Here is a 25,920-nt window from a genome sequence, read left to right as displayed (position 1 = left end):
ATACAAGGGGACAGAGCGTGTCCGCATGGGCATGCACACAAGCACTCATGTTACTCCTCCCTCCCCCAACAACCAAAGGGCACCAGCTTCATGGTCAAGAAGGCTACAAGTGACCACTGAGAACTGAATGACCCCCTTACGCACAATTACAATATCAAACTACGGCCCTAAATACATATTTCTCCATCAGCTTCTCCTGAAAATACTGTCCAACTCTGAGAAAGAGTGAGTACTATTCGGACCAAGGGCCACAGGGCAGCACATACTGTCTCTCCATCTTGCCCCCAGAAGCTGGCTCAATCTGGGGGAAAAGCCAGGAATATGAGATGCCTGGATGCCGCAGCACTGACTTTCCTAATGGTGGGTCTCCCCTATTACAGGTAATGTGAGCTTCAGAACCTTCCTTCCTCCCTGACCAACTAGGGATATCAGGGCAAAGCTGAATCACTTTGTCCTAACAGTTCGATCCCTGCATTACCACACATCATTAAATTTTTAAGGGAGCTCATTGGGGAAGTCCTTTAGTCCTTTAATAATTGAGTGGAGGGAAAGGGGCCAGTGAGGGAGAGCATTTTCCTGAGCTGATATTAACTAGGTTTGGCTGCTAATGGCTTCCCAACAGTTCCACCGTGTCCGTGTTGCCACTTAGAAGAGTGCAGTCCACTTGCCCCTTGCCCTTCAACTGTCAACAGGGAAACTGAAAAATAATATATCATGAAGTACCGAGATGTGTCTCACAGCTCTGCGCACAGCTTTTCCTCCTAGCTTTGTGGAGCTCAGCCGAAACCGAGCTCCACAGCCTGTTGATGAGGAGAAAAATCCATTCCATGAATCAGTTGGGTATCTGTGATACCAAATAACCTGTCACTGATTTTTTCCACTGAATTTACTGGCCACAGAGGCAGAGCCATTGAAAAATACTCAGCGCCCTTGGTAGTACCAATTTTACCCTAATCCCCTTCTAAGTGAAGAGGTCTCCCCTTATGACACTTACTTTTTTTTCTTTCCTAGGTTCATATGGACATGACAACCCAAGACCTAAGGAAACAGCCATACCCATCGGTGCACTGCTCTCCCGCTCCCGGGCAAAAACACTCGCACTCCCTCACTGCACACATCAGACAGTTTGCAATCAGGCTCCACACCTCCCAGAACTCAAAGGAAAGGCACGGGAGGCAAACCACACAAACTTGAAGAGATTATGTGATTTGCCCTGGCCCACCCAGCCAAAGCAGAGGCAAAGGCAGGATAATGGCTGGAGGATTCTGGAAAAATCCACTGCTCTCTTCCAGGTCAGTCCAGTCTCCAGTCTGAGAAAGTTCACAGACCAACCAACCGTGTGAATGAGGCCATAAACAATGACAGCCAGGTGGAGGGAGACCGGGCCACCACGGCCGACGAGGAGGACTGCGTCACCTGGTCATGGATGCCCTACTCTTCCGGTTTCGCCTGAGTATCCGAGGAAACAAAGGCCCTTCAACGGCCAGGCTTGCAGACGATCTAGCTGCCCAGCACAGCCGACTCGCTCCGGGCCTGGGGAGGCTGGCACACCTGTCCTGGGGAATCGGCCACACCATGTACACCTCAGACCACGCCATAACCAAATGGAGTTCTGATGGATGAGAGCACAGACAGAAGGTGACAGACAACGGCGAGACTCACACGAAGACAATTAGTGTCTGAAGAAGGACAGAGCCTCCCTCAGGCCCATGACCCAGGGTGGCCTTGGGCAAGAAGCAAGGTGGGAAGCTGCCGTGACTACCTGAGGAGGGACAGAAGACAGACTCACCCTCTGTTGGCCCCTGTTCCTCGGTTCAGTTCCAGCTAATCCACTCAGATGGGCACAAAAGAACAAAGGGACTGCAGGGTTGGGAGAGAGGAGAGCAGGGCCAGGCCCTGGGCCCTAGATGAGTCCCTGACCCTTCCCCAGGTTTCCCCTCTGTCAACTAGGTGCCCCTCACTCTCCTGGATCCTCAGCCTCCCTCCTTTCCTGGAGAAACTCATCTGAGCCCTCACGGAGCCTCAAGACTAGCCTGTCCTGTGACATCGTCCCCTCATTCTCGCTCCAACCCCGGAACGGCTGCGTCTTCTTCCTTCCGATCTTTCTTCTGTGGTCCACCTTCTCGGAAGAGGGGGTCACATCATTCCCTCTGCTAGTTCAACTACATTTTAGCCTACAACCTATTAAAATGCCATGCCGTCCCCTCTATGCCTCTGATGAAACTACTCTTGAGGGACACCTGGGTGGCTCAGTCGGTTAAGCATCTGCCTTCAGTTCAGGTCATGATCCCAGGGTCTTGGGATTGAGTCCCACGTCGGGTTCGTTGCTCAGCAGGGAACCTGCTTCTCCCTCTGCCTGTGGCACCCCCTGCTTGTGCTCACTCTCTCTCTCTCTCTCTCTCTCTCTCTCTGACAAATAAATAAATATATAAAAACAGAAAGAAAAGAGAAAAGCTACTCTTGATAAGATTACCGATGACTGACTGCCCATTTCAAAAGCAAATAGGCAACCCTACTTTTGGAAAGTCCCCCCAACTGCCCTGTCTTCCAGAACCCCACTCACCAGGGCATCCTGTCCCGTCTCCGTGCCGTCCTGCTGCAGACGGATTTCTGGAATGCTGGTGCTCCCCTCACCCTAGGTAGCATCCCCTTTGGCATTCCCCTCTTCTTGTCATTTATGTGATAAAATGTCCCAAAGCTTGGGGTCCCTTGGTTATGTATTACTATGGACTATTCATTAGCTTCTTAGCGCTTACCACGATTTGAAATAGGTCTTTATTTATCGGTTTATTTTCTGTCACCTCTCCAGTGAAGCTTTTATAACAACCCCAAACAAGCCACGCACCGATTACTTTATCCATCCAACCAAGAGACAACTGTCTAATCCCTACGCTGTGTCAGGTAACGTACAAGACGCTGGAGAAACAAAACACCAAACAAAAACGGGAAGGTCCCTGCCCTCGCAGAGTTTGTGACCTGGTGACACAGACCACAAAGCAACAAATAAAAATAGACTTCATAGGGGGACAAGCACTATGGAGATCATGAGAAACACAGAGAAATGCAGAACCGAGGGACTTAAACGAAGTCCTACAGGCCAGGCCTCTCTCCAATCTTATTCTTAGGCTTCTGTTTAATTTATGTCTCTAAACAGCCTCTGCTCGATCGTTAATACATCCCTGCTTCATTTTCCTCATTTTCTACATACCTGGCACATACAGGAATTTAATAATTCTGTTTGATGATTAGAGGAATGAATGAGTGATTTAATTAATAAACCAACTGTTTATAAGATTCCATTTAATTCTCGATTTGAGAAATCCGCATACAACCAGGTATAATGCATTCTAGTTACTGCTGTATTACCTGAAATCTCTAGTTTCATTACACGCCAGTTCACAGAGATTAAATTCAGACCCACATTCCATCTCTCTAAAATTGAGCGGAGCCAGGTCTAAGTGAACCAAGTGTCGGTACCAGTGAGTGAAAGAGTACAGTACAGGAATATTTCATTTCCTTAAAAACCAAGATTCCATTATCCCTTTTTTTTTTTGATCCAGCCAGGTCACGGGATAAACAAGAGGGAGTCCGTGGCTCTGAAAATCCACATCGTACCAGTGCCCCGCGGGGGATCTTCTCTCGCTGAGGCCGGGACTCGCCTGAAAATGCGACACGGTTCAGAAGAAACCTTGGAAAAGGGTTATGCAAGGAGTGGACGGACAGCTGCTGGCTAGTCCCAGTGGAAGTTATGTTTGGAAGGTTCCAGTTGTGCTGCCAAACGTGCAGACAGCCTCCGGAACAAGCCACCAAGAGCGAACTCTGGGAGCTGGAGAGAGAGAAAAATGGATGCTTGTCTGCCTTTTTGTCATTCTTCCGGTGGGGAAGAAGAGCTAAGCTAGAGGAACCACGGGGCCCACTGCAGCTGGGACGGGACAGGAAGGGATGGCGGCAGGATGGCTTCGTGGGTGTGGAGTCTGATAAACAGGAGGGATGGGTGTACGCTAGCAGCTCTCTCTCTCGCTCTCTCTCTCTCTCTCTCTCTCTCACACACACACACACACACACACACACACATGCACTCAGGCAATCCCCAAATCCAAAAAATTTCCCTTAAAACCACGGAATATATCAACAGCTGACCGTCAGAAGGCTGCCTGCAGGCTCAAGTATCCAGCAGGTGGGGACTTGTTTTCCAAGAGCTCGTTCAACAGGACAAACTGAGAACTGTGACCTCACGGGGGTGTGAACACCAGAACCCAAGCAGCAGATGTGTGATTTAGAGGAAAGGCCACTGCACCAGGAGCCTGCGGCTGGGGACAGCATCCCAGCTTCCCTCTTTATCAACAACGTGACCTTCACCTCTCTGAGCCTCCGCTCCCCACTATAAAAAGCAGAGGGGGGGCGGAAATACTCTCCTTACCTAACTTTTAAAATTGTTGTGAGGTCCAGTAAAGAGAATACATGTAAAGCCTCCTTGAAAATGGAAAATGAAGGTGCTTGGGTGGCTCAGTCGGTTGGGCGTCTGCCTTTGGCTCAGGTCATGATCCCCAGGGTTCTGGGATCCAGTCCTGCACTGGGCTCCTGGCTCAACAGGGAGTCAGCTTCTCCCTCTGCCCCTCCCTTTTTCTCCTTCTCTCTCTCCCTCTCTCACAAAAATGAAAAAATAAAATCTTTTTAAAAAAGAAAAGAAAATGGAAAAAGGTACCTTTTTTTTTCAACATGTCCTTTTACAGTAATGTCAATGAGCCAAGCACTGACCTGCACACCTTATAAATATTAACCCAAAATGACCCTGTGAGGTTGGTACTATCACTACCCACATTTTTTTAAAAGATTATTTATTTATTTATTTGACAGACAGAGTACAAGTAGGCAGAGCAGCAGACAGAGGGAGAGAGAGAAGCAGGCTCTCTGCCGAGCAGGGAGCCCAGAACCCTGGGATCATGACCTGAGCCAAAAGCAGCCGCTTAACCGACTGAGCCACCCAGGCGCCCCATTACCCCCATTTTAGAGAGAGGAGACCACCACTGAGAAAGTAAGACCCTTGCCCACGGAAATGGCTAGTAAATAACAGAGCAAGGATGTGATCCCAGACACCCAGTGTCCACAGTCTATGCTGTGGCCACTATACCACGTGGAGTTATCTACATGACAGAGAATCTATATTCTCTTACTCATATCAAAAGAAGTCAACAATAACAGCAACCTTGTATAGTGCTCTGTATTTTACCAAAAAGCTTTCCGTGTTCATTTCCTTACTCAAGTCTCACAATAACCCTAGGAGGTTGTCTGCATATTCCCTTGTACGGGTAAGGAAACTGTGGCTTGGACATCTGTTCATAGTAGGACATGTGTTTCTGGTAATGGAGGGAGATACGCAGTACTCAAGCCAGCCATACCTACCTGTCCAACCCCTTCCATCAACAGACATGTATTTTTGAAATGGAAGACGCCAACCAAGGTCAGAACCCAGATGAAAAGGAGCAGGCGTATAACTACTACCAGCCTTATGCATAGACAAACAGGAAAGCACCCCATGAAGCGGTATTTGCATTCTGTCCAAAATAATCTCCCATTCTAGGACCTCAGATTCTACTGTAAGGTAGTCATTCCTTTTTGACTGAACGCCCTTCAAGTTAAAAAGCATCTTTGAAGGAACGCCACATTCTCATGTACATCGCAAGGGAATTAGTGCATAATATCCTGTCCAATTTGATAGATAGCTAAGACCAGGCTCCAGCCTATACCCAAGATAATATGAAATTCATAAGATGGGTTCAGAGTACAAGATAAGCGAGAAGACAAGACTGAGATGAGATCTTGAAAACGGGGTTATATAACTAATACTCTAGATAAATGCATGGATCCCAGGTGCATAGAGCCCCAAGGGAAACAGAGGCACAGGGACCAAGGAACACTTCTACCAAAAATCCAAGGGAGGGTCTTCTGGAATGTTCTTCCTCTTTGGGTTTCCAAAGTATACCTCGTGGCACTGCCAACTGGTTTTCGTCTCTGGTCTCTGAGGAGCTGTGCCTGTATCTCTGTGAAGATGGCGGCCATCACTGTCTGTGGAAGACAGGCACAAAGGAATCCGTGCTACAATGTAGGAGGGGCAGAGAAAGGGGTGAGGGGAACCAGCAGCAGGGGAGGAAGCTCTCGATGGTTATGTTAAAAAGGATTTGTTCCACTGTCAAAACCAGAAAGCTCTCCCCAAGAGCCAGCTTTAGGGAAGGAAGCCTGAAATGACGGAGAGGGGGCGGGTGTATTAAGGAGGCTCCTTGGAAAAGAGGCTGAAGTGAACGGGGAGAGCAGCGTGGGGACAAAGGCAGGTACGGCTGCAAAACCCAATTCTGAGCTGTGATGGTCCACCACTGCCTGGGGGAAGAACAGACACCGGGCTCTGGCATTTCTGCTGGGTCCCAGAAAGAGGGCTCCCATTCTCCAGGACAAGGACGGTCCTTTAAATCCAGTCCACTGGAGCCTTCATCCATCCTGGTTCTCCCCTGGGACTGCAAAAGAGCCCAGAGGCCACCAAGCTCCTGAAAACCACACACGCCATATCTTCACCACCCAACTGCCCATTCCCTGCTCTGGGCCCCACCTTACCCCCCAAAGACATCAACTTCTTCTCCAGCATAGAGCCAGGGGCCCCAGGCCAATCTGGCATTGGCTCCTACTTAGGTTCAGGCTACTGGAGTGCTAGAACAAAGACATATTTGGACCCTCCTGCAGAGAGAGAGGGGACTGTTTCTGGGCCCAGAGGGAGCTGCCTTAATCTGCTGCTCAGTGAATGACAACAATGTTAAGAATGAAAATATGGTTTGGGGGGGGGATCATCCCCAGGAGCCCAACATTTTGGTATTTAAAGGAACTTTAATGAGCTTAAGAGGCTAATCTGGAGTTCAGGAGGGGGTGTTTTGTTTTGTTTTGTTTTCAAAAATCCTTTTAAAGGTTCCTGAGGCTCTATAGGAAGGGGGCACCAGAACGGTGAGCCAAGGCGGGGCCCTGGTGTAGCTGAGGCGGCCTGGACAGAACCAGAACCGGAGAGAGGAAGCGGCCAGAAAGACCCCTCCTCACTGCAGCCACAGAACCCCGTGCTCCAGAGATGAAGGAGGGAGGGTTCTTCCCGCCCGGAGAAGGGCCATGTCCAGGGAAGCAGCAAGAAGTTGAGAATGAATGGGGTATTCACATCCCATCAGGATCCCAGTCAGGTTTTTCACCAAATTACTCCTTCCGGTTTACTGGGGACAGCATCAGACTCAGGGGCTTCTCTGACACACACACCTCGAAAAAAAAAAAATCCATCTAGAGTAGCAGGACATAAGGTGGCATCCACAGAGGTACCCAGCACACTCAGAAGACATGCAGGCGTCCCTCGACGGTCACCCAAAGAGCAAGGGTCGGGATAGCGCAAACCGGAGGGGTGTGCCCCTTGCCAGCGACTGAGCTGAGCGGTAACTGGGTGGCCATGGGACAGGACTCTGACCTTTGCATCCAGAAGACTAATTAGTTTCCTAGTTTCCTCCACGTAAGCAAACCAAAAGAGGACTCAGGGTCCACAAGGATGGCCTGGGGGGGGAATGAGGCAGCTGATGAGATGGTATTTAAGTAAGATCTGATGCTGGTGAGAGTCAAGTTACTAGAATTCCACAGGGCATAGGGAAGTGAGGGGGAGTGAGGGGGAGGCAGAACAGCCGGGGCCAGATGTGAGCCCCAGATAGAGCATGTGGTCCATTCCCAGCAAGGTGAGATGCTGAAGATATCTGTTATACGCCCAGAGTTTAACTGGGCCTGTCAGGCACGGTAGGCCGACCCGCCATGGCCAGACCTCCATCAGGGCTGGTCCATTATGGGACACTAATGATCAAACACCAGTCTAATAGGGTGGGGCGACATGGGAGTCAGAAAGGCCGGACATCTGTACTGTTGTCTAAAACTGGGATGCCCAAACTGGAAGCTGGCAAGGCTGGGAGACACCAGACTCCTCCATGGAGTTTCAGGCCATTTTGTATTTTTAGTTGCTGTGACATTATGGCACACTAACGGGGAACCTGGCAAAGGCTTCCTTCCATTCTGGCTAATCCCAACCTGGCGGCCGGTGACAGGCTCCACAGAGGACTCAGCTGCCTCGGTTTGCCAGTGGAGAAGAACAGCCCAGAGGCAGGTTTCAAAGGTCCTTTTTTTTTTTTTTGACTATGCAGCTGGGGCTATCTGTGATGGGACCAGGTCTACACACAAGGTGGGAACCGACCGAGGCCCGCTGTTTTGTTCCTTCCATAAGGTCTTTCTTTGCTAACGCTGGCGTGTTTCTGCCACATTCCAGTCCAATCTGCTGTATAATGCCAAAAGAAACTTAATCCCCATCCTAAGTCTCATTTTATTTATTTTCAGTAGTGTGAAAACAAACATGTAGCAAGAGGACAGTGTTTACACCTCCTTTTTACCCCGTACAGCTCTAATCCTACTGCTAATTAATGCCAGGGCCCGTAGCAATTTTATTAATTTCGTCTTGGTTAAAAATATAAAGACAGATAATTGGGCTTGACTAAAATAACAATTTGACATTTGGAAGGTGTTGCCTTCGTTTCAGGAAGGCGGGTGGCCGCGTGTCTTCGAAAACGTGACAAAGAGCCCCAAAGCGGCTGCTGACAGTGGTCAGCTATAACATAACTAGTTCTAGTTGCGATAAATTGACGAAAACGTCCCACGTCTTGCTAACCAAGAACTACGGAGACAATGGAAATCCCCAGCCGGTTTTCCTGTAGCTTCCAGTAAAACAGGGCACACAGGAGAGAAGGGCCTCGAGTCCCTTGTCCCCTAAAATTATTTCCTTCGGAAACCTTTCTTCATTTTGCCCCTAAAATCACCAACTTGCCCACAGCAAAGCTACACAGGTACTGGCTACAATATTGTCCCACACGTCACTAAGGGACTTTCAGAAAAACACAGTGTTCCTAGGGGGCAGCCTTAGGCCTGCTGGAAAGAGGACAGGGCCCTCCAGGACAGGGACCCTGCTGTTCTGTGCAGAGGCTGAGAGAGGCACACCACCCCCGGGGTCCCCCAGTCCTAGATCTCAGCCCACAAATGGCTTACCAAGAACTCCCCTCTGAAGATAGGAAAGGACATTGAAAAATCCACATCAGAAAGATGTTTAAAAAAAAAAAAAAAATTGAAAAGCCCTCAAATAGGGCTAAAGGTTCACAGTTACGGCAGAAATTATTTTTAAATCTTTCCACGAGGTTGCACATCCCCCGCATCGTCCCCCCGCCCAAGTGTTGTACAACTGTGTTCCACACTCAAGGGAGCAGGATTCCGTATGGGTTATTTTGAACATGATGGGATTCATCAATAATGTGCTGTACGGGCGTTGACTCGAAGAGGCTTTACTAAATTTCTGATAATATAACGAGTATTTTAAGTCCTTGCCTCTTGTCTTGCTCCGAAATGCTATGACCCACAATTTCTCCCACCGTCAAGAAGAATGAGCTGATAATTTAGGAAACGGAGTTGTTCTCATTAGAGGAAGATTACCTGCTCATGACCTCCAAAAAACTCTTTTCCAGAATTAGAAAGCAATGACAACGAGGCCGCTGTAAAACCGGTAACAGTATTTTGGCAAATACAAAAGTTATAAATGAGAAAAATGAAACCGAAAGGCAGGACAAGCTATGAACTTTGAGAAGAGCTCCTGTCACTGAAATCAGAAAGCAAAAGCAACTCCTTAGCTCGGGGGATGACCAAAGTCCCAAGACTCTGTCGTATGTACAACTGGACTGGATAAAGAACTTTTTATAATGTGCTCCACTTATGCAGGGATCAAAAGAATCCCACAATGTTCGTACACAATTCCCAGAATACTATTAATATCTACTCGGGCTGTCTAATTTTATTTCAAGATTTTAAGTCTTAGATTCCAAGGAAGTCCTACCCAGGGACCAATCCATATAAAAAGAGAAAACACCTCCGAGCAAGGACTGTTTCCAATCACCCTCCAACTAAAAAAAGAGATTACTCGGCCTGTACCAACACCCAGCCACCGGCCCGTGGACGGGGCGGATCCCGAGCTACCCCCCCCCCCCCGCAATCTAATGCAGACATCAATTTATTACCTAGCTGTGTCTGATTTTTATATTCCTTACATTTTATTATGCCAGGAGTGGGGCCAAGATGAAATACAGCAAAAATCTACAACCGCCTCTGTAATTTCATCTGTGGGCTCCCTTCTAGGAGTAACTGCATGCCCAGTTTTGATCTGCGAGTAATGTCACAGTAATAAAACCAAACTAATTCTTCTCCCTACACACACACACACACACACACACACACACGCACACACGCACACACATCCTACACTACCTTGATAAAAATGCAGAATTTAGTCCATCACTGGTCCTAAGAGAGATTACCCAGGCCATTTTCTCTGAAGGGCTGCCTGCCAATCAGCAGGGCGAAGGCAAGACAGAGAAAGTTCTGAATGTGCTATCCGCTTTGCCCCCGTTTTAGTCCCTGTCTTTGGAAAATTGGTCTGCTCCAAGAGAAAGGGGAGAAAACACGGACGGCCCTCTGAGGCAAGGTCTCCCAAGGCCTGGGATTTGCTGACATGTGGGGAGTTGCGATGTTATGAGAACAGCCCCGATGACAGCAACGCTATTCCACTCTGCTCCTAGGATGTCCAGAACAATCTAAGGGACCATGATAAACTTCGTCTGTGAGAGGAGAGGGCCCCGGCTGACGCACCGAGCTGTGAGGCACATGAAAGAAACAATAAAAACTTGATTTAAATGTGGGATCCTTTCCAGAAAGCTTAATTATCTATTGTATTACCACATTCCCATTATTCAGCAGCCTTGTCTGTCTCCAACTGAAGTCCAACTACAGTATTTGTTTGGAACAAATTCAGGGAAAACTCCAAACTACCCAGATCACAGAGGACTCCGTGAAATCAGGAACAACAGTTACATAAATAGAAGCCCCCTGGGCTGGAAAATATCTGGGTCGTCTGCTAACTTTCAGGCACACTGAAAACAGGGGAATCCAGTTTCCAAATATCCATACCTATAGCTCCTTCCTGTTTTAAATCCCTGGGTACAGCTTCAGCAATTCTAGAAACGTATCATCCCACCTAACTAGTGATTTTACTTTGATGACCTGTCATGCTCAAAAAAGATCACCTCCAGCTCTTAATTTCTGCGGACACTCATAAATCACTGTTCGGAGCTCTGGCCTTAAGTGCTTATTTGTTTTGGATGATCAGAAGATAAATGGCTCCTAAGGGTGTCATAGTGTATGAGACAAATATTTAACAAAACATCCCGAAGTCTGAAATGAATGGCTGTGTCTCAGATGCCAGTGTCCATTCCATTTTTTTAAAATTAGACAAATTTGGTGTTTGACACCAAGGAGGTGTCACCACTAGCTGATAGAGTAGGATTTGGACTGTTTCGCTGGTCACCTGACACCAGGGACAGGCAGCTAATAATTCAAATGCAAAACCGCCCACAGCCAGAAAAGCACCTACAAATGGCTAAAACAAATACAATGAACTCTCTTTGTTCATACTGCGTTCCTGACCTTCCCCAAGACTGCAACTTAGCTGTACGTCCTTTCATGCCGACATGTAGGAACAGCCTTTAAACTCGGCGAATCAGGAGAGCCAAGTGTGCCTGACCTGCATCTGTCTTCACCACAGGCTTCCTCATTCATCCCCAACAGTCCCACCACCTCACCTCCGGCTCTTTTCCTTGGGTGGGCCTCAGACTTTAAAAAGATCCACCCAAAAGGTCAAAATTATTTTTAAATAATTGATGCGTGCAAGAGGGAAAAAATTGCTCTCTGTGACTGGCTCCTGGTATCAGCAACTGAAAAGGTCCCTCTAGACGACAGCGATCCGGTCATTCCCGAGGACTCCCAGGCGATACCCATTCCTGCGCTTAGAGGAGGCTGCTGAGAAATCCCTGATAGCTGGGACAATGCAGAAGGCAAAGGGGCTGGGCGGCAAGCCCCCTGAGGGCAGCTGGGACTCGGTCTCAGAGCCTCTCCTCACCCAGCCCCCTCCCTGCCTCGTGCAGAGCAGCTTGATGATAACAGCCGCTGAAAGAAGGGATTTGTCTGGAGCCTAATTTTGAAACAAACAACCACAGCAACCACCACGCATGTCGATGTCCGGAAGATGATCAGCTATATTAAAACCCCATTTTGTTGGGAAAAGATTGAGGTTGGGATGGGGAACAGAGGAGAAACTTCAAAACAAAACAAAACAAAAAACGGAGGGGTTGGGCGCAGACCTGTGCCGACAGGGTGCCATGAGCTAAAGGAGCATGAGCAACTACCATTTTGGACTTGTGTTTCCGAAATAGATGTTAAAATTAAAATGAAAATCCCTCGTTGTAACAGCAACACCTCCCCGAACAATGCGGCTCACACTCCTCTTTACAAAACCTTCTTGGTTCTGGCCAACAGCTGGCAAGTTGATCCCTGCAATTTTCCCTCTGCAGAAATAGCTGTGATCGAGGAGAACTGACCTTAGTGGGCTCCTAATAAGCAAAAACCCGAGCCAAACCTGGGGGGCTGAGACGGAGGGTCATTGTTGTGTTAAGTACTTTACAACAACTGTTTCTTCCCCTCTTGACACAGCCTGACTTCCTTAAAGAAGATCTGACTGGCCAGACAGCTGTGTTGACCCTTAAGCCTTCTTTGATTCGTGATTTTTTTTTTTTTAACAAACAGAATAGAAATTCACAACCCAAATCCTTTCCTAAGCTCCAATACTTTTGAATTCGCTAGTGTTGTGCCTGAAGGATGTGGACATTTCGGTAATCTATAAGCAGAAAGATAAAGTTGGGTCTACATAATCCCAAAACCTTCAGATGAAAAGCAAAATGGGGAGGGGATGGGATGGGGGGAGAGACAACCCGAAGCTTTATGCAGAGGTGATACTTGAAGTTCTGTGGGCAAAATCTGCTTAATGCCTAAAAATTGCACTTTTCCCTCAGACACTGTGGCAACAGACAGACAACCAAGAACAGATACGGGCATGTCTTCTTTAAAAAATGTTAACCATAATTACCACTTTGCAAAGTGGCCTTGTGTTTTCGTTTCTTTATTCATTTCTGTATCTACCAACACTTCCCAAACAGAACATGTATTCCTTTTAGTGCTAAAAATGTAAAGTGATCTTTTCAAAATGCCTGGTACCCCTTCCGCACGAGGGTTAAAGTCAAGCAGAGGATGGCAAAGCAGCCCCGGGATGCAGAAAAAAAAAAAAATTGTGTGTGTGTGTGTGTGTGTGGTCACTGGGTATAAAAGCTTTGCCAGTCTTCAGTAAACCTCACAGCCCAGGCAACACTGGAAGGAAGATATTTCTGTTCTCTCTCAGTGTTGTTGTTGTTGTTGTTGTTGTGGTTACATGGAGAGCTGCACACACCCCTTGTCTGTGTTTTCAATAACGTGATAGGAACAGCTTTTCCTGCGCACCACCCCGCCCTTGATTATCCTCACGCACAGTTGTCTCTTATTCACCAGTAACAAATGCCGAATTCTCCTGCGCGGGCGCGCATGTCCACTGGGCCACACACACGAACCCGAGTGTGCAAAAAACGAGGCCTGCGTTTCAGCCGCTTTTCTCTCCTTTAGTACCATGCACAGCTTTGGGAAGTCAGTGTCCCCACTGACTAGCCGTTTGGACAGGGAAAAGCAGGTCCCTCTCCATGGACCCACTAAGCAGCTCCGGGCCTGCCTGGCGAGAACCAGGAAATCCCTCTAACTCCCACTCCCGGCTGCGTCCAGGCTTTAGGCATTACAGAAACCTAGGTTCCAAATAATCTACTTTCTTAAATACCTGCCGCCTAGTTCTCCAAACACACCCGCACGGTCAGGTCGGCAGGAGAGAAGTGAACCCCGTGCAAGGCTGCACGACACACCCACGCGGGAATTCGGGGTGGGGTGCGGAAGTGTGCGGTGCAGGAGGGAGCCTCAGAGCCGGCCCCTGCGCCCCAGGGGTTTCTAGAAACGGGACAGGGGTCGCGGACTGTGAGAGAAAAGGCAAACAGGGTGCGCGGAGCTCGGAGGGGCAGCCGCGCCGTTTCTGGGCCCAGTCTATCGCGACGCCGGGGGACAAAGCCGCACGGGCACCGCGCACAGGGGACGGAAGCCGCGGGAGCAGAAAGCTGGCGGCCCGCTCGGAGCGCCTTGGTGGCGCAGACACGTGGCTGAGACGGAGCGGGAACCCCGCGCGCAGATGTGAGCCACTGGCAGCCCGCGGGGCACCCCAGGGAAGGGGAGAACCGGGACCCAGCCGGCAGGACGGGGGTCGAAGTCCTCACACAGGTGTGTCCTCCGGGAAGCGCGCGGTGGGAGGACAGGAGCCCGGGGGGACTGCGCACCCGGGAGCACACGGCGGAGGGAGCCGGCGCTTGCGCCCCTGCGACCCGGGCGGTGGCAGCGCACCCCGCGCCGGTCTCCGCGGCCCCGGGGGAGGGCAACCCGCAACAACCTGGCGGTGAATCGGCCTCGTGCGTTTCTGGGCTAGAGGGTGCCTCCGCGCCTTCCCGAAGCGGATGGGGGTAAAAGAGGACCGAGTCTCCCGCGCTTGCTGGTGCCCTTTTTGGGGTAGCGGGGTGCGCTCCGGAGACGCGATCACTTACTTCTCGTAGTCATACTTGCAGTAGAGCTTCTTGTCCCGGTAGAAGCAGGTGGTCTCCAGGGGCTCTTTGCAGGAGGCGCACTGCACGCACTGCTCATGCCAGAAGCTGTCGTTGAGCCGCAGCAGAAACCTGTCCGAGATGACCCGTTGACAGCCCTCGCAGACAGACTTGGGGCTCACCGCTCTGCCTACAGCAGCAATAGACGTTCTCAAGTCAATCGCGCCGGCCCAGCATCCCGGCCAAACCCGGCCGAGACCCGCTCCGATCACTCCCCGCCCGCGGATTTCCCCCGCGGCCCCCACCCCGGGAAGCCCTCGGCTCATCAACCAAACCGAGCTTTAGAGAACGGAGAAGAATCAAACCAGGTGTTGTTTCTAACAAACAGCAACTCTACGGGAAGGTTTAAATTCTACCGGGGGAGGGGACGGAAATCAGTAACAAGGGGACTTAATTATCAAACCTACCCAGGTATTCGCGCAAACGTGCGCACAACTAGTAAAATCAGACGACAAATAAATCTGCGCTCCGGGATTTATCATGTAAGCCTTAAGTCACTCACTGCGCTTGTCTCTTTTGACTGTTAGGAAAACCGTGAGTCTATAAAAAGAATTTGGGGGCACTCGTTTTGTTTTGTTTTGTTTTGTTTCTTTTGCTATAACGCGATTCTGTTGTATTTTTGAGGGAAAACTTTGAAATTTTTATTTTTCTCCTAAAAAGTTTCAGACGTACAGAAAAATACCATCTCGCTCCAGGCAAACTCGGTATTGTTCAAAGCAATGCACGCCAAAGTGCTGTACCTTGGCTGGAGTACAAGTTGCGGGTGGGTTTACACGTTTAATATTATGTGTATATATGTATGTAGACATATACATAATTAAGGAGCATCAAAATAAGAGGGGTAAAAAAGAAAAGCGCGGCGCGGAGATGCGGCGGGAATTCCCGGAATCCCGCACGCTCAGCTACCGCGCGTTCGAGCAACACCCACCCCAAACCCACTCCACGCAAACAGGGAATGCTCTCTACCTTACCCCTTGGACTTTGTCTGTTTTGCTCCTTTATTTTGCTGGCGGGGAGGATGCCCTTTTTTTAGGATGTGGGAACGCTTGGCTGCCTTTGTCGGCACATTTCACAGCTATTTAAAGAAGGCCTTGTCCCCTGATAACAATACTCTTGCGCGTGGTGTCCCAAAGGGCCTGATCCTTCCCCCACTTCCTTGCTACACTCCTGTCGCTTTTTCCCTTGGGGGATCCTGTCACCAGCTCCTGAGTGGGGCCAGTCGCCTTGGGGCACACAGGGAGGGCTAAGAAAAGTAGCGAGACAGTTCTTAATAGTAAGATTCTCTGTTCTGCCCTGTCTCGGCGTTCAGGGCCAGGACCCGGGCATTGGGAGTCGCCCGGAGCCGCGCAGAGCGCACACTGCGGGCCGCGACGCCTGCCGTAGCCACAAGGTCGCGTGCGCTCCGTGCCAGGGCAATGCCAGCTCTGGCCCCCCGCGCTCTTCCGACGCTGCACGGAGTCGAGAAGTTTCCCAAATAGGGGTTGAAAGGGGGGAACGCAGTGTGCGTGATTTCGTTTCATCTGGGGAGCAGGGGGGAATTCCTCTCCGGCTATGGTTTCTCCAGCCTACTGGATCGCCTTCACCCTACTCTAGCGGTTCCGAAGGACCGAAAGAGGCAAGAGGTTTAAATGACAAAACGAAAATCTCCCCCGCTAAAATATTAAAGCACCCGCTGCCCACAACTGAAAAGCACCAAAGTATTCGGGGTGGCAGGTGGAGTTGAGAATCCTCGGCCTCAGATGAGCGAGCCCCAGGCGAAAGGACACCCTTTCGAGGCCCTTGGCTAGCGGCTCCTCCGTGGTCGCTGCAAAGGGATTGGGGAGGCTGAGGGGAACCCGCCGGCCTCGAAGTCCCGCTCCAGTTAATTAAAACCGAAGCGAGGGCCCTGCGGTGCGGGCTAATCCCCGCGCTGCGCTGCCCACCGGCCCGGAAAAGCCCTTCGGCCGTGCCCGAGGCTGAGATTGCGGCTGGAGTTGGTGGGGACGAGAAGCCGCTTCGAACTTGGGCGCCTTGGGTTTCTTATGCTCGCCCCTAGGCCGCCGAGAAGCCGGCGGCATTTACGAGATGTCGATCAACTCCGTGATTAAAAATCCAGCCCCGAGTATTTTTAATCACTTGCCGCTCAGACCCCGCGAGCAATCTCGCCCGCCCCTCGCGGCTTTGGGGAATTCGGTGCCCGGCGCGTGAGACCTGGGGCGGCTTGTCGGCTTGGGTTAGGAAGGACCCACAGGGACTGACGGACAGACGGAGCGTGGGCTCAACCGAGTGCAGTACGCAGGGCGCTGGCTCCCTTACTGCCGAACGGGTCCCGGTGGGCTGGGCTGCAGAACTGGGGTCTGCTGGAAGGAGGGTGCGCCTGGGGAGCACGGCCTGAACACTTACCCAGCAGCGAGGAGAAGGACGCCGAAGTCTCGATGGCGCTTTGGAAGTTCTCCTCCATCTTCAGGCCGTCCAGCATGTTGGGACCGGGCCGGGAGGACCTGCAGAGGAGAGGAAACGATGCTTCTGGGGTCCGTGCCCTCTGGGACCGGGAGCCCGCAGCCGCCACACTCCTGGGAAAGGACGGAGGGAGTGTCCAGGGTCACCAGAATGAGCCGGGAGGGGAGAGTCCAGCCAAGAGGAACGTGGGGTGGGAGGAGAGAGAGGAGCCACCGCGAACTGCTCTGACTGATCTGATTTCACTTGAAGTCAACGCGTTTTGTACTCAGACCTCCGCCCCCTAACTGCGCTTCTCCTTCTCTTGCCCACCCCCCCGCCACACACACCCCCTCACCCCGTCCCCAGCCCCAGGTTTCCCATCCCGAGCCCGACTCCGCCCTAACCTGTACCAACGCGGGCCCTAGGGACAGCTCTGTGGGAACCCAGCGACGCGGGGAGACCGGGATAAAAGGAGTGGGTGTTCCCCTCGCGGGGCCGGGCTCGGGCACGCGGGGCTGCGAAGTCTACGGCCCGCGCCCCGACCGGCCCGGGGCGTCCCTCACCTGCCTCCGCCCAGGCCGGGCCGAGAGAGCGAGCCGGAGCGCGCCCGCCTGCTCGCCGACCCCGGGCGCCGAGAGCTGCTGGGGGCGCGCGGGGCGGTCCTCCGGCCGCTAGGCTGGTGCCGGGAACGTCTGCAGGAGCGCAGAAGTCGCCTCGGGGAGGAGCCGCGGCTGGCCCTGCTCACTCTTGGATGCATTTCAAATCAACTTTCCGAAACGCGCCCGCCCGAGCCGGAGCCCCGGAACGCGCAGCCCTCCTTACCTGGTGGGCGAGCTCGCTCCCCGCGGCAGGGGCAGGAGGAAGCCGCCGGGCGCCGCGGGGAGCTGCGGCCGGGACAGGCGTAGGCCCTCGAGGCTGCAGCCGGCGCGTCCGGGAGGGAGCCCGAGCGAGCGCCGGCCCCTGGCTCCGCTCCTCGGCGCGCCCGGGCCGGGCCGGGACGTGGCCGCAGGCGGCCGGCCTTCTCGGGACGTCCTGGCCCGCCGCGTCGCTCCTCGGGGGGCGGGGAGGGCCGGGGCTGCTGCGAGGCCGGGAGGGAGGGCGGAGGCCCGGGGTCTTGGGTGCGAGTCGGGCCCTGCTGCGCCGGGGCGGATCCGGCCGCCGCGGACAGGGGCCGCGGCGCGGCGCGCGGCGGAGGGAAGGGGTGTGGTGCGCGGGGAGGCGGGCTGGGAGCGCGCCCCTGGAGCGGCCGCCGAGCTCCCTTTCCCGGCCGGGCTGTGCGGCCCAGCTCGCCGCGGGCGCCTCGCAGGCACTCAAAGTTTCCTCCCCTCCACGTGCAAGGGCTCCCTCTGGGCGCGCCGGCCGGGCCGCCCCCTGACCCCCGCGCCCCCGGCTCCGCCGCGCTCGCACGCCGCGTTCCCCGGCCGCTCTCCGCCACCGCAGGCGACGGCAGCACCGCAGCCCTCCCCGCGCCGTCCGAAGCGCCAGGAAGCTGTTGGCGGCGTGCGGTTGATTGCGGGGACCCCCCCAGAGCTCTGAGCTCTTCAGTCCCCTTCTCGGTCGGCCGTGGCTCCCGTAAAGTTCCCGAATTCCGCCGGGCTCCAAACCCGCAGAGCGGTTCAGATGGAACCGGTTCACGGATGGGGGGTGCAGAGGCCGTAGGAGTCACGGCCAAAGCTCGAATCGGGCTCCCAGCAGAGACTAGGTGGGATCTGACCCCCAGACACTGAATCCTCAATGACACTGAGTCAGCTAAGGGGGCATACTTAGGGGAGCAAAGTCAACTCCCTACATCTCCTAACCTTAGCTTTCAGCCGTCGACCTTTAGCCCCTCCAGGAGCAGGAACAGGGTCTTAATCATCCGTGTACTCCAGGAGGTGAGCACGATGCCTGGCCCCCAGCGGATACTCAATAAATAAATCATAACGCGGGCTAACATTTATCGAACATTTTATTATGTGCCAGGCTTGGTTACACAGTTAACTCATTTAATCTTTACAGCAACCCTGTGAGGTGGAGACAATTATTATCCCAATATTACAGGTGAGGAAAACGGGAGCAGAGTGAGTACCACGGGAAGGGTCAGTTCAGCGGGATTCTCTGGGGGGCCCCTCAATTCCTGACTTGTAGGGAACTGAATTGGAGTTGCCAGGCACTTTGACAGAGTGAACCTGGGCAGGCTCAATGCCACAGAGCCAGCGCTTTCTGTTCCTTTCTCCAAGGACAGGACCACTTCCTTATTTTTAAAGAAAAAGTGCTGGCAGCTCGGGCTCCAATGTGCTGGGGGGGGGGGGGGCTGGGGGGTGCCTTGACCCCACTCACCATGTGCCAGCAGCCACAAGCCAAACACAGAATATGACTTCAGGGAAACAAGGGAAAAGGGCAAAGAGTTTAATACTTTACATCTGAATGCTGCTTTATACTTTCCAAGATACTTTCACATACATGATTTTTGCTTGATCTTTACAACAAACCTGTGAGGTAGGCAGAACAAATAATTTTATCCATTGTTTCAGATGAATCTTTGGGGCTTAGCAGGGCTGGGAGATTTCTCTGATGTTGCCCAGATGGTTAGTGGCATGTCCCCTGACACCTGTCCTTTGTCCTTTCTGCCACCCCAGGAAGAGTGTGTGTGTGTGGGGGGGGATATGAATTATGAAAGTATTCCTAGGATAACATATAAAATAGAAGTCAGGCAAGCAAAACATGGAGACGAGCAAATACAAGCATAAGGAATATTTTTAAATGCCCAACAGAGTTTTGGTTTCACTGAAGGTCTTGAATTTATGAACTATGTGCAACTACTGGTAAGGATATTCCTTTTAGAGAACACCCTGGAAGTGGGTAGGTCCTCATCTGATCTGGGACGCAAATCCCTCAAAGTGTCTTTGCATTTGGAAGGTAGCCTGATTAGCAGAGATCGCTCACAAGTCTTGGGTAGGGCCGCCTTTCTCCCAGCTGGCTCTTGGGCACCTTCATGATGGGGACTGTGTCTCATAATCACATTGTACGCCCTGGGGTCCTTAGTGCAGAGCCAGGCACATATATGTGATTAACATATGCCACTTACTTAACCACGGGGTGAGCGTTGTGCTCACTAGGGTGGGGGGGGAGGCGACACTCTAGAAAAGGTGAAACCTCCCAGGGGCAGGAATCCAAGGACTTTCATGGCCAGCTCTGCCACTGAGTCAGGCGGGCCAAGTTCGCCTTTCTGTGCAACTGTACTTCCTGTCCACAACGAAGGTGCTATACTCACTAGGTGGCCCCAAAGGCCTCCCCGGTCTGCGGTCTGGGAAGCAATGGGGCAGCGTTGGCAGCAGAACCAGCAGCTCCTCATCATTCACTCTGCAGACTTGGTCCAGTGTAGACGCTGATGTGGCTAAGGGATGTGTCCCAACCATTCCAAATACGCCTTGTGTATCCAGGGTTCTCTCTTTTATGCTTTATCTTCCCTCTCTCGATGAATTGGGGATCATGAACCCCGCTTCTCCCCCAGTATCACTTCACTTTGGCCTGAGCCAGCCCAGTGACGTCGTGGGTAGGCAGACAGATATCTGTCCAACTGTGAAAGATTCTCCCCATCAGGACACATGGTTTTTCATTTTAGACTCAAATGATAGGATTTCACCTTCTTAATGACTGAAGAGGTCCTGAAGCTTTTTATGAAGGAGAAGCCATAGTCTCCCTTTTATCAGAAATACTCTTTTCTGAGAGTTTGTGGAAGTGAGGTAAACAGGCTTTAGAAGAGACACTCTGAATGACTGACTTCTAGAGATGGAAGTGACCTTGAAGCTCATCTGGTCCAAGTGTTAAGTTTATGTTGGGTCAAAATTCATTTCCCTAGCGTGGTCACATCTGGTCCGCTGACTGCTCAGGGCTGGCCATTGGAAATGTCAAACCCTACTTCCAAGATCTGTCAGATGTGGGCAGAGCTGCCCTCTCTGTTCTGCTCCCTTTGTTTCTGAACCTGCTCCAGTGTTTCTCTGTCCCTCCTAAATCATGCCCCCTGGACCTGGTGCAGCTTTCCAGTGACCGTGTCCAGAGACCCGGGGCTCTCTCTGGCCATAAAACACCCATCAACATGACCTGGTTTGGGGTTAGCATTTTCAGCAGCTGCTGCTGACTCATCCTGTGTGTGTGACGACCAAAACCCCCTCTGTCCTTTTCCCCATGGGCCACTGGGAGGCCACATCTCCCCGAATTGCAATTGTACAATTGGTGTTTGGCCCCAAGTGTGGAAACTTAACATTTATCCCTGTTAAGAGATAGGCAGCTATTCCAAACATCAGGAATCCTGCAACTTGAAGCAGATTCCAAGAGATCCAGGGACTGTGTCTGAAGCCTCGTACTTCACTCTGAGGAAGATATGGAGGGCCCTGGCCAGGCTGGTCTGGAAGCTGCCACCATTGGAGGAAGATAGGCCAGGGTAATGAATAAGGAGCGACAATGAAGATGGGGCATCAAGAGGGTGTGCAGGGACCTTGTAACCTGCCAGGACCCCTTCACCTGGGAGGAGGCCCTGGTCCTCTTTCAGTTCTCTGCCATCACCTGTCCTTTGTCAAGTAACCATCTGTGGAAGATTCTGGAAGACAAGCAGACCGGCCGTTGGGTCACCCTTTCTATGGCAGAGAACACAGAAGCACCACCACCAGACTCATGAACGACTGTGGCTGAGATTTGAGTCGAGGAGAGAGGAATGGGTAGGCCCAGGCCCTCGCATGGTGTGAGGGAGACAGCCAGGGAGGGAGGACATCCTGCTACAGAGTGGAGATGACAGGAACATGTTTTTTTACTTTCCTTTTCTTGCTCTCATTTCTGTGTTTTATTAAGGGAAACATAAAGGGAAAATTGTGTTATTTGTTAAAAAATGTCAAAGTGCGTTTCCAGCGAGAGGAAAAAAAGCAGACACGTTACTGCCTCGACAGAGAAGGCCGTGCTCTGGAGGGGCGGCCAGAGACCAAGACCAGTGTGGTGGGGGGCGCTGGAGCAGTGAACTCTCCTGACCTCAGAAATCTGCCCCAGGAATCCCCTGGTCCCGCACTCCCATTCGGATCTCTCAAAGGAGCTGAAGCACCACTGGGAGCTTCTGGGGGTGAAAGGGGGCATCCCAAACCCACTACCGGAATGGGGGGGAGGCGGTGAGCTAACAAAGGCACCATTTACAGCACCACATTCTTTGGATCTGGTCTGGAATCATCTGCATGGCCCACTCCACCTCGCCGTTGGGACTGTGCACTCCAAGAGGGCTCCATGGCCGGCTCATCGGTCTCTCCTGCGCCCAGCCCTACGCTTTCACCAGAGCCCCAGCAAGTATTTGTTAACTCAACAGAAAGTGTCCTTAAATTTTAGTCTATTCCACGGCATAACCAGGTGTACCAGAAAGAGCAGGCCTGGTGCTGGAAACACGGAGGCCTGAGTTCAAATCCCAGCTGTAACATTTAGGAACTGTTCAAACTTAAATCAGCCCAACACCAGCGTCCTATCTGGACAGGGAAAAGAATGAAACAGTCTTTAAGAGTTAACAGAAGAAATGGCTACGAAAACTCTAATAATCCCTCTGGTTCACTTAATGCTTGAACATCCTTTACGTCCCCATCTAGCCTCCTAGGGATCGGGCAGTTAGAGCTTCTGACGGAAAATCGTCTGGGCTTTGCCGTGTTCTCAGGAGCCCACAGGAGTGACACCAGCATTCAGACACAGTCCTTGTGCTGAGCCATGACACTTGTTGCTGGGTAATTGAGGCATCTCTATGCCCCAGAGAGGCTGGGAGGGTGGCATTGGAGGGCACTTAGAGGTCACACAGAGCTGGGACTGATCATTGACTCTGCCCCTTATGATGGCCGTGAGCAACTTCCTTAACCCTCCAAGCCTGTTTCTCCTTTGAATAACTCAAGGGAATAATTTGGGGTGAATTTGTTTGTGTTAAATGAAATAATACAAAATACCTAGCACAGGAATAGGGCAGGTAGTAAGACTTCAGTGAATTTTAGCTGCTGTCACCATCACCATCATCATGAGACAATAAGCACCCCTGGGACCATATTTTACTCGTGTATGTGGCCCTAGTACTGAGCATGTGGGCGCAGGGGTCCAGAGTACGTGCCTTAAATTAACCAGAGCAACCAGTGAGGTTCCAGTAGAATCTGGCTCTTGATGCCAGCCCCCCCCCCCCCCAGGCTGAGAAGGGATTTCTTTTGGAAAAATCCCACCTGATCCCTACCAAGTCCCCAGATCGCAGGCTTCCTGCCCAAGCTTCTCACTTGTGGGCTCTAACAAGCCCCACTGCTGACATCTACATGTGATACTTCACACTCAATACCAAGAACCTGGACATAATGGGCGGGGAGCGGGGGGGTGGGCACAACGAGCGAACTCCCCAGGCACCCAGACAGAGAGCACTCTGTGAAGACATGAGGTCGTTCAGAATCTGGGCCTGGTTCCCTGATTCATGGGCCGTCACATCTCAGTCGCTACGTGGTGAACGTGTCAGCGGATTAGGCAGAAGCCCCTGAACCCAGGGCCCCGGGGGATAGCTGGACGGCCGACAAAAGCCTTCTGCAGCCCCGGGGTACCCAGCACTGGGGTGCAGCACCTCCAAACGTGCCCATGGGGAGACACTGCCCAGGCCAGAGGCAGCTCTGGGCCGAGCAGGGACAGAGCCCCCGGCCACCAGCCCAGCACCGAGGCCTTAGCTCCTTAGAGGCATTTCCAGGAAGGGACCCCACCTGCCTCTCCACCCACCGGGTCCATTAAACCAGAGTGGCCTCTGAGAGAACACTGAGGAGACCCCTAAGCCCTGAACCTCCACGCTCTCAATTCTTCTGATGGGCATGCCGGGTTGCTTCATGCTAATTTACCTACATCACGTACCCTGCCTAGTTTCTAGGAAGGATTTGAGGTGTCATACAACTATTACCAATATTCTGATAGATTTCTTTCTGAGATTTTATTTATTTACTTGACAGAGATCACAAGTAGGCAGAGAGGCAGGCAGAGAGAGAGGGGGAAGCAGGCTCCCTGCTGAGCAGAGAGCCCAGATATGGGGCTCAATCCCAGGACCCTGAGATCATGACCTGAGCTGAAGGCAGAAGTTTTACCCACTGAGCCACCCAGGCGCCCTTGTGATGACTTTTTAAGTGAAAATTATATGCTGGGAACAGAAAAGCAAATCATCCCCCAAAATAATAACTTGGGGCTAATATCTTCGTCATGACAGAACACGAAAGGTCACTCTGAGTTTACGGGGTGGCAAAGAGAAAAATAAAGGCCTCCAAGATGGCTACGATCACATCAAACTTCGCATCGGTTACATTTGCGTGTCTAGCTGGCTTTAGGAGAGATTCCCAGGACAGAAGAGCAAAAATACATCATTCATGACAACAGAAGTTAAATCTGGGACCTCATTAGCAGTGTTGGAACATTTTTACTTTTCTATATGGGCTGTACTTCTCTTTGTCTGAAAATAATTTCAGTTAACACGAAACTAAAGGTACATTCGAGCACTGGGTGTTGTATGTAAGAGATAAATCACTAAATTCTACTCCTGAAACTAATATTACACTGTCTGTTAACTAACTGGAATTTAAATAAAAATCTGGAACCAAAAAACGCTAAAGATAGATGCAACACACTACCAGATCAGGAAGAGAGAAAACAGAGATGAAGACGTGCTAACTATAGAAGAATTCATCGTTGCCTCTTCAGGGCATAAATCTTGTATGTGTCGCTCCTCAGTCTGATGTAACATAGCTCTGAGTACATCCTTGGCACCTGTTACATGGGAATGTTTGAAGAAGTTTATGACTACTGTGATTGAGAGTCAGATCTGCCTGTGAGCTTCCTAGTAGCTCGAGCAAAAAGGGACACAGCCACTCCACAGATATGTTTGCACTAGTGTTGGAGTTGCAGTGGTGGATGAGTAAGCAAAAAAAGAAAGTATATGGTTCATCCTCCGAGCTCTGGATTCCTATGCCCACGTGCATATCTGGGGAGCCTTTCCACCCCAACCCACAGCTTACTTTCCTGCATAAAGTGATTCTATGCTGTGTGGCTACATTAACGAGATCAGTTTAAAAAAAATTCTTTGACACATCTACAGTATAATCCTTCCCACCTTTCGTATCCCATACATAATTTATCTGCCACCCTTTTTGAACCTGCAAGGATGGAGAAAAGACTTGTCAGGAGGTTTTGGAAAGTGAAGGCATTCCAGGCAGACTGCAGGGCTTGAGTGAAAGCACAAAGGGCAAAAAGCCAAGGTGAGCTGGAGGATGTCTGCGAACACCGGGAAGTGGGCCAGCCCAGAGAGGCCTGAATACTAGACCTCAGAGTTTATCACTCTGGAGACAAGAGATAGCCTTTGAACGCCTTGGACTAGAGGAGTAAAATAATCAGGAGTATGCTCTAAGATGACAACATCTGGTAGCAGTGTGGCTGATAATTCAAAAGAAAAAAGAGGAAGGAGAGCAGATAGACTGTATCACTCTAGTATAAGTAAGAAATGCAAGGCCTGGGCCAGGACAGGGACAGCAGAAATGAAATCAAGGAGAATGCACGTAAAAGACATCTCAGAAACCGCGAGTCAACAAAGCTCGGTGTCTGCTTAGTTGGGAAGTGAGAACAGCAGAAGGAGAAAAGGAATCAAAGAAGCTTTGGGGGATAGGGGCACAGATCCAGAAGTGGGAAATGCAGAAGGTAGAGCAGCAGCGTGGGGAGGCAAGATGTTTGGTGACTTTTCAAAATGTTTTCACATTCATTATCTCATTGATTTCATATGCAAGTAGAGGGAGATCCACCCTGAACATCA

The 25,920-nt window shown here is 51.4% G+C and overlaps 1 protein-coding gene across 2 annotated transcripts in view; it reads right to left on the bottom strand.

The window, feature by feature from the left end:
- Positions 1-18,113, bottom strand: part of LMX1A (LIM homeobox transcription factor 1 alpha) — a 153,940-nt gene extending 135,827 nt beyond the window's left edge. The window contains exons 1-3 of one of the 2 annotated variants that reach the window (XM_047704848.1): positions 17,940-18,113; positions 17,082-17,251; positions 14,643-14,829 (exon numbers count right to left, since the gene is read on the bottom strand). In XM_047704848.1, coding sequence (XP_047560804.1) covers positions 14,643-14,829; positions 17,082-17,157 — 263 coding nt within the window. In that variant the 5' untranslated portion in view covers positions 17,158-17,251; positions 17,940-18,113. The remainder of the gene's footprint in view (positions 1-14,642; positions 14,830-17,081; positions 17,252-17,939) is intronic. The other variant, XM_047704847.1, reaches the window with a different exon arrangement.
- Between the last annotated feature and the right edge of the window lie 7,807 nt (positions 18,114-25,920).

Source organism: Lutra lutra, chromosome 15 (assembly GCF_902655055.1).
Source record: "Lutra lutra chromosome 15, mLutLut1.2, whole genome shotgun sequence".
Lineage (NCBI taxonomy): Eukaryota > Metazoa > Chordata > Mammalia > Carnivora > Mustelidae > Lutra > Lutra lutra.
This window is presented reverse-complemented; position numbering and strand designations above follow the sequence as displayed.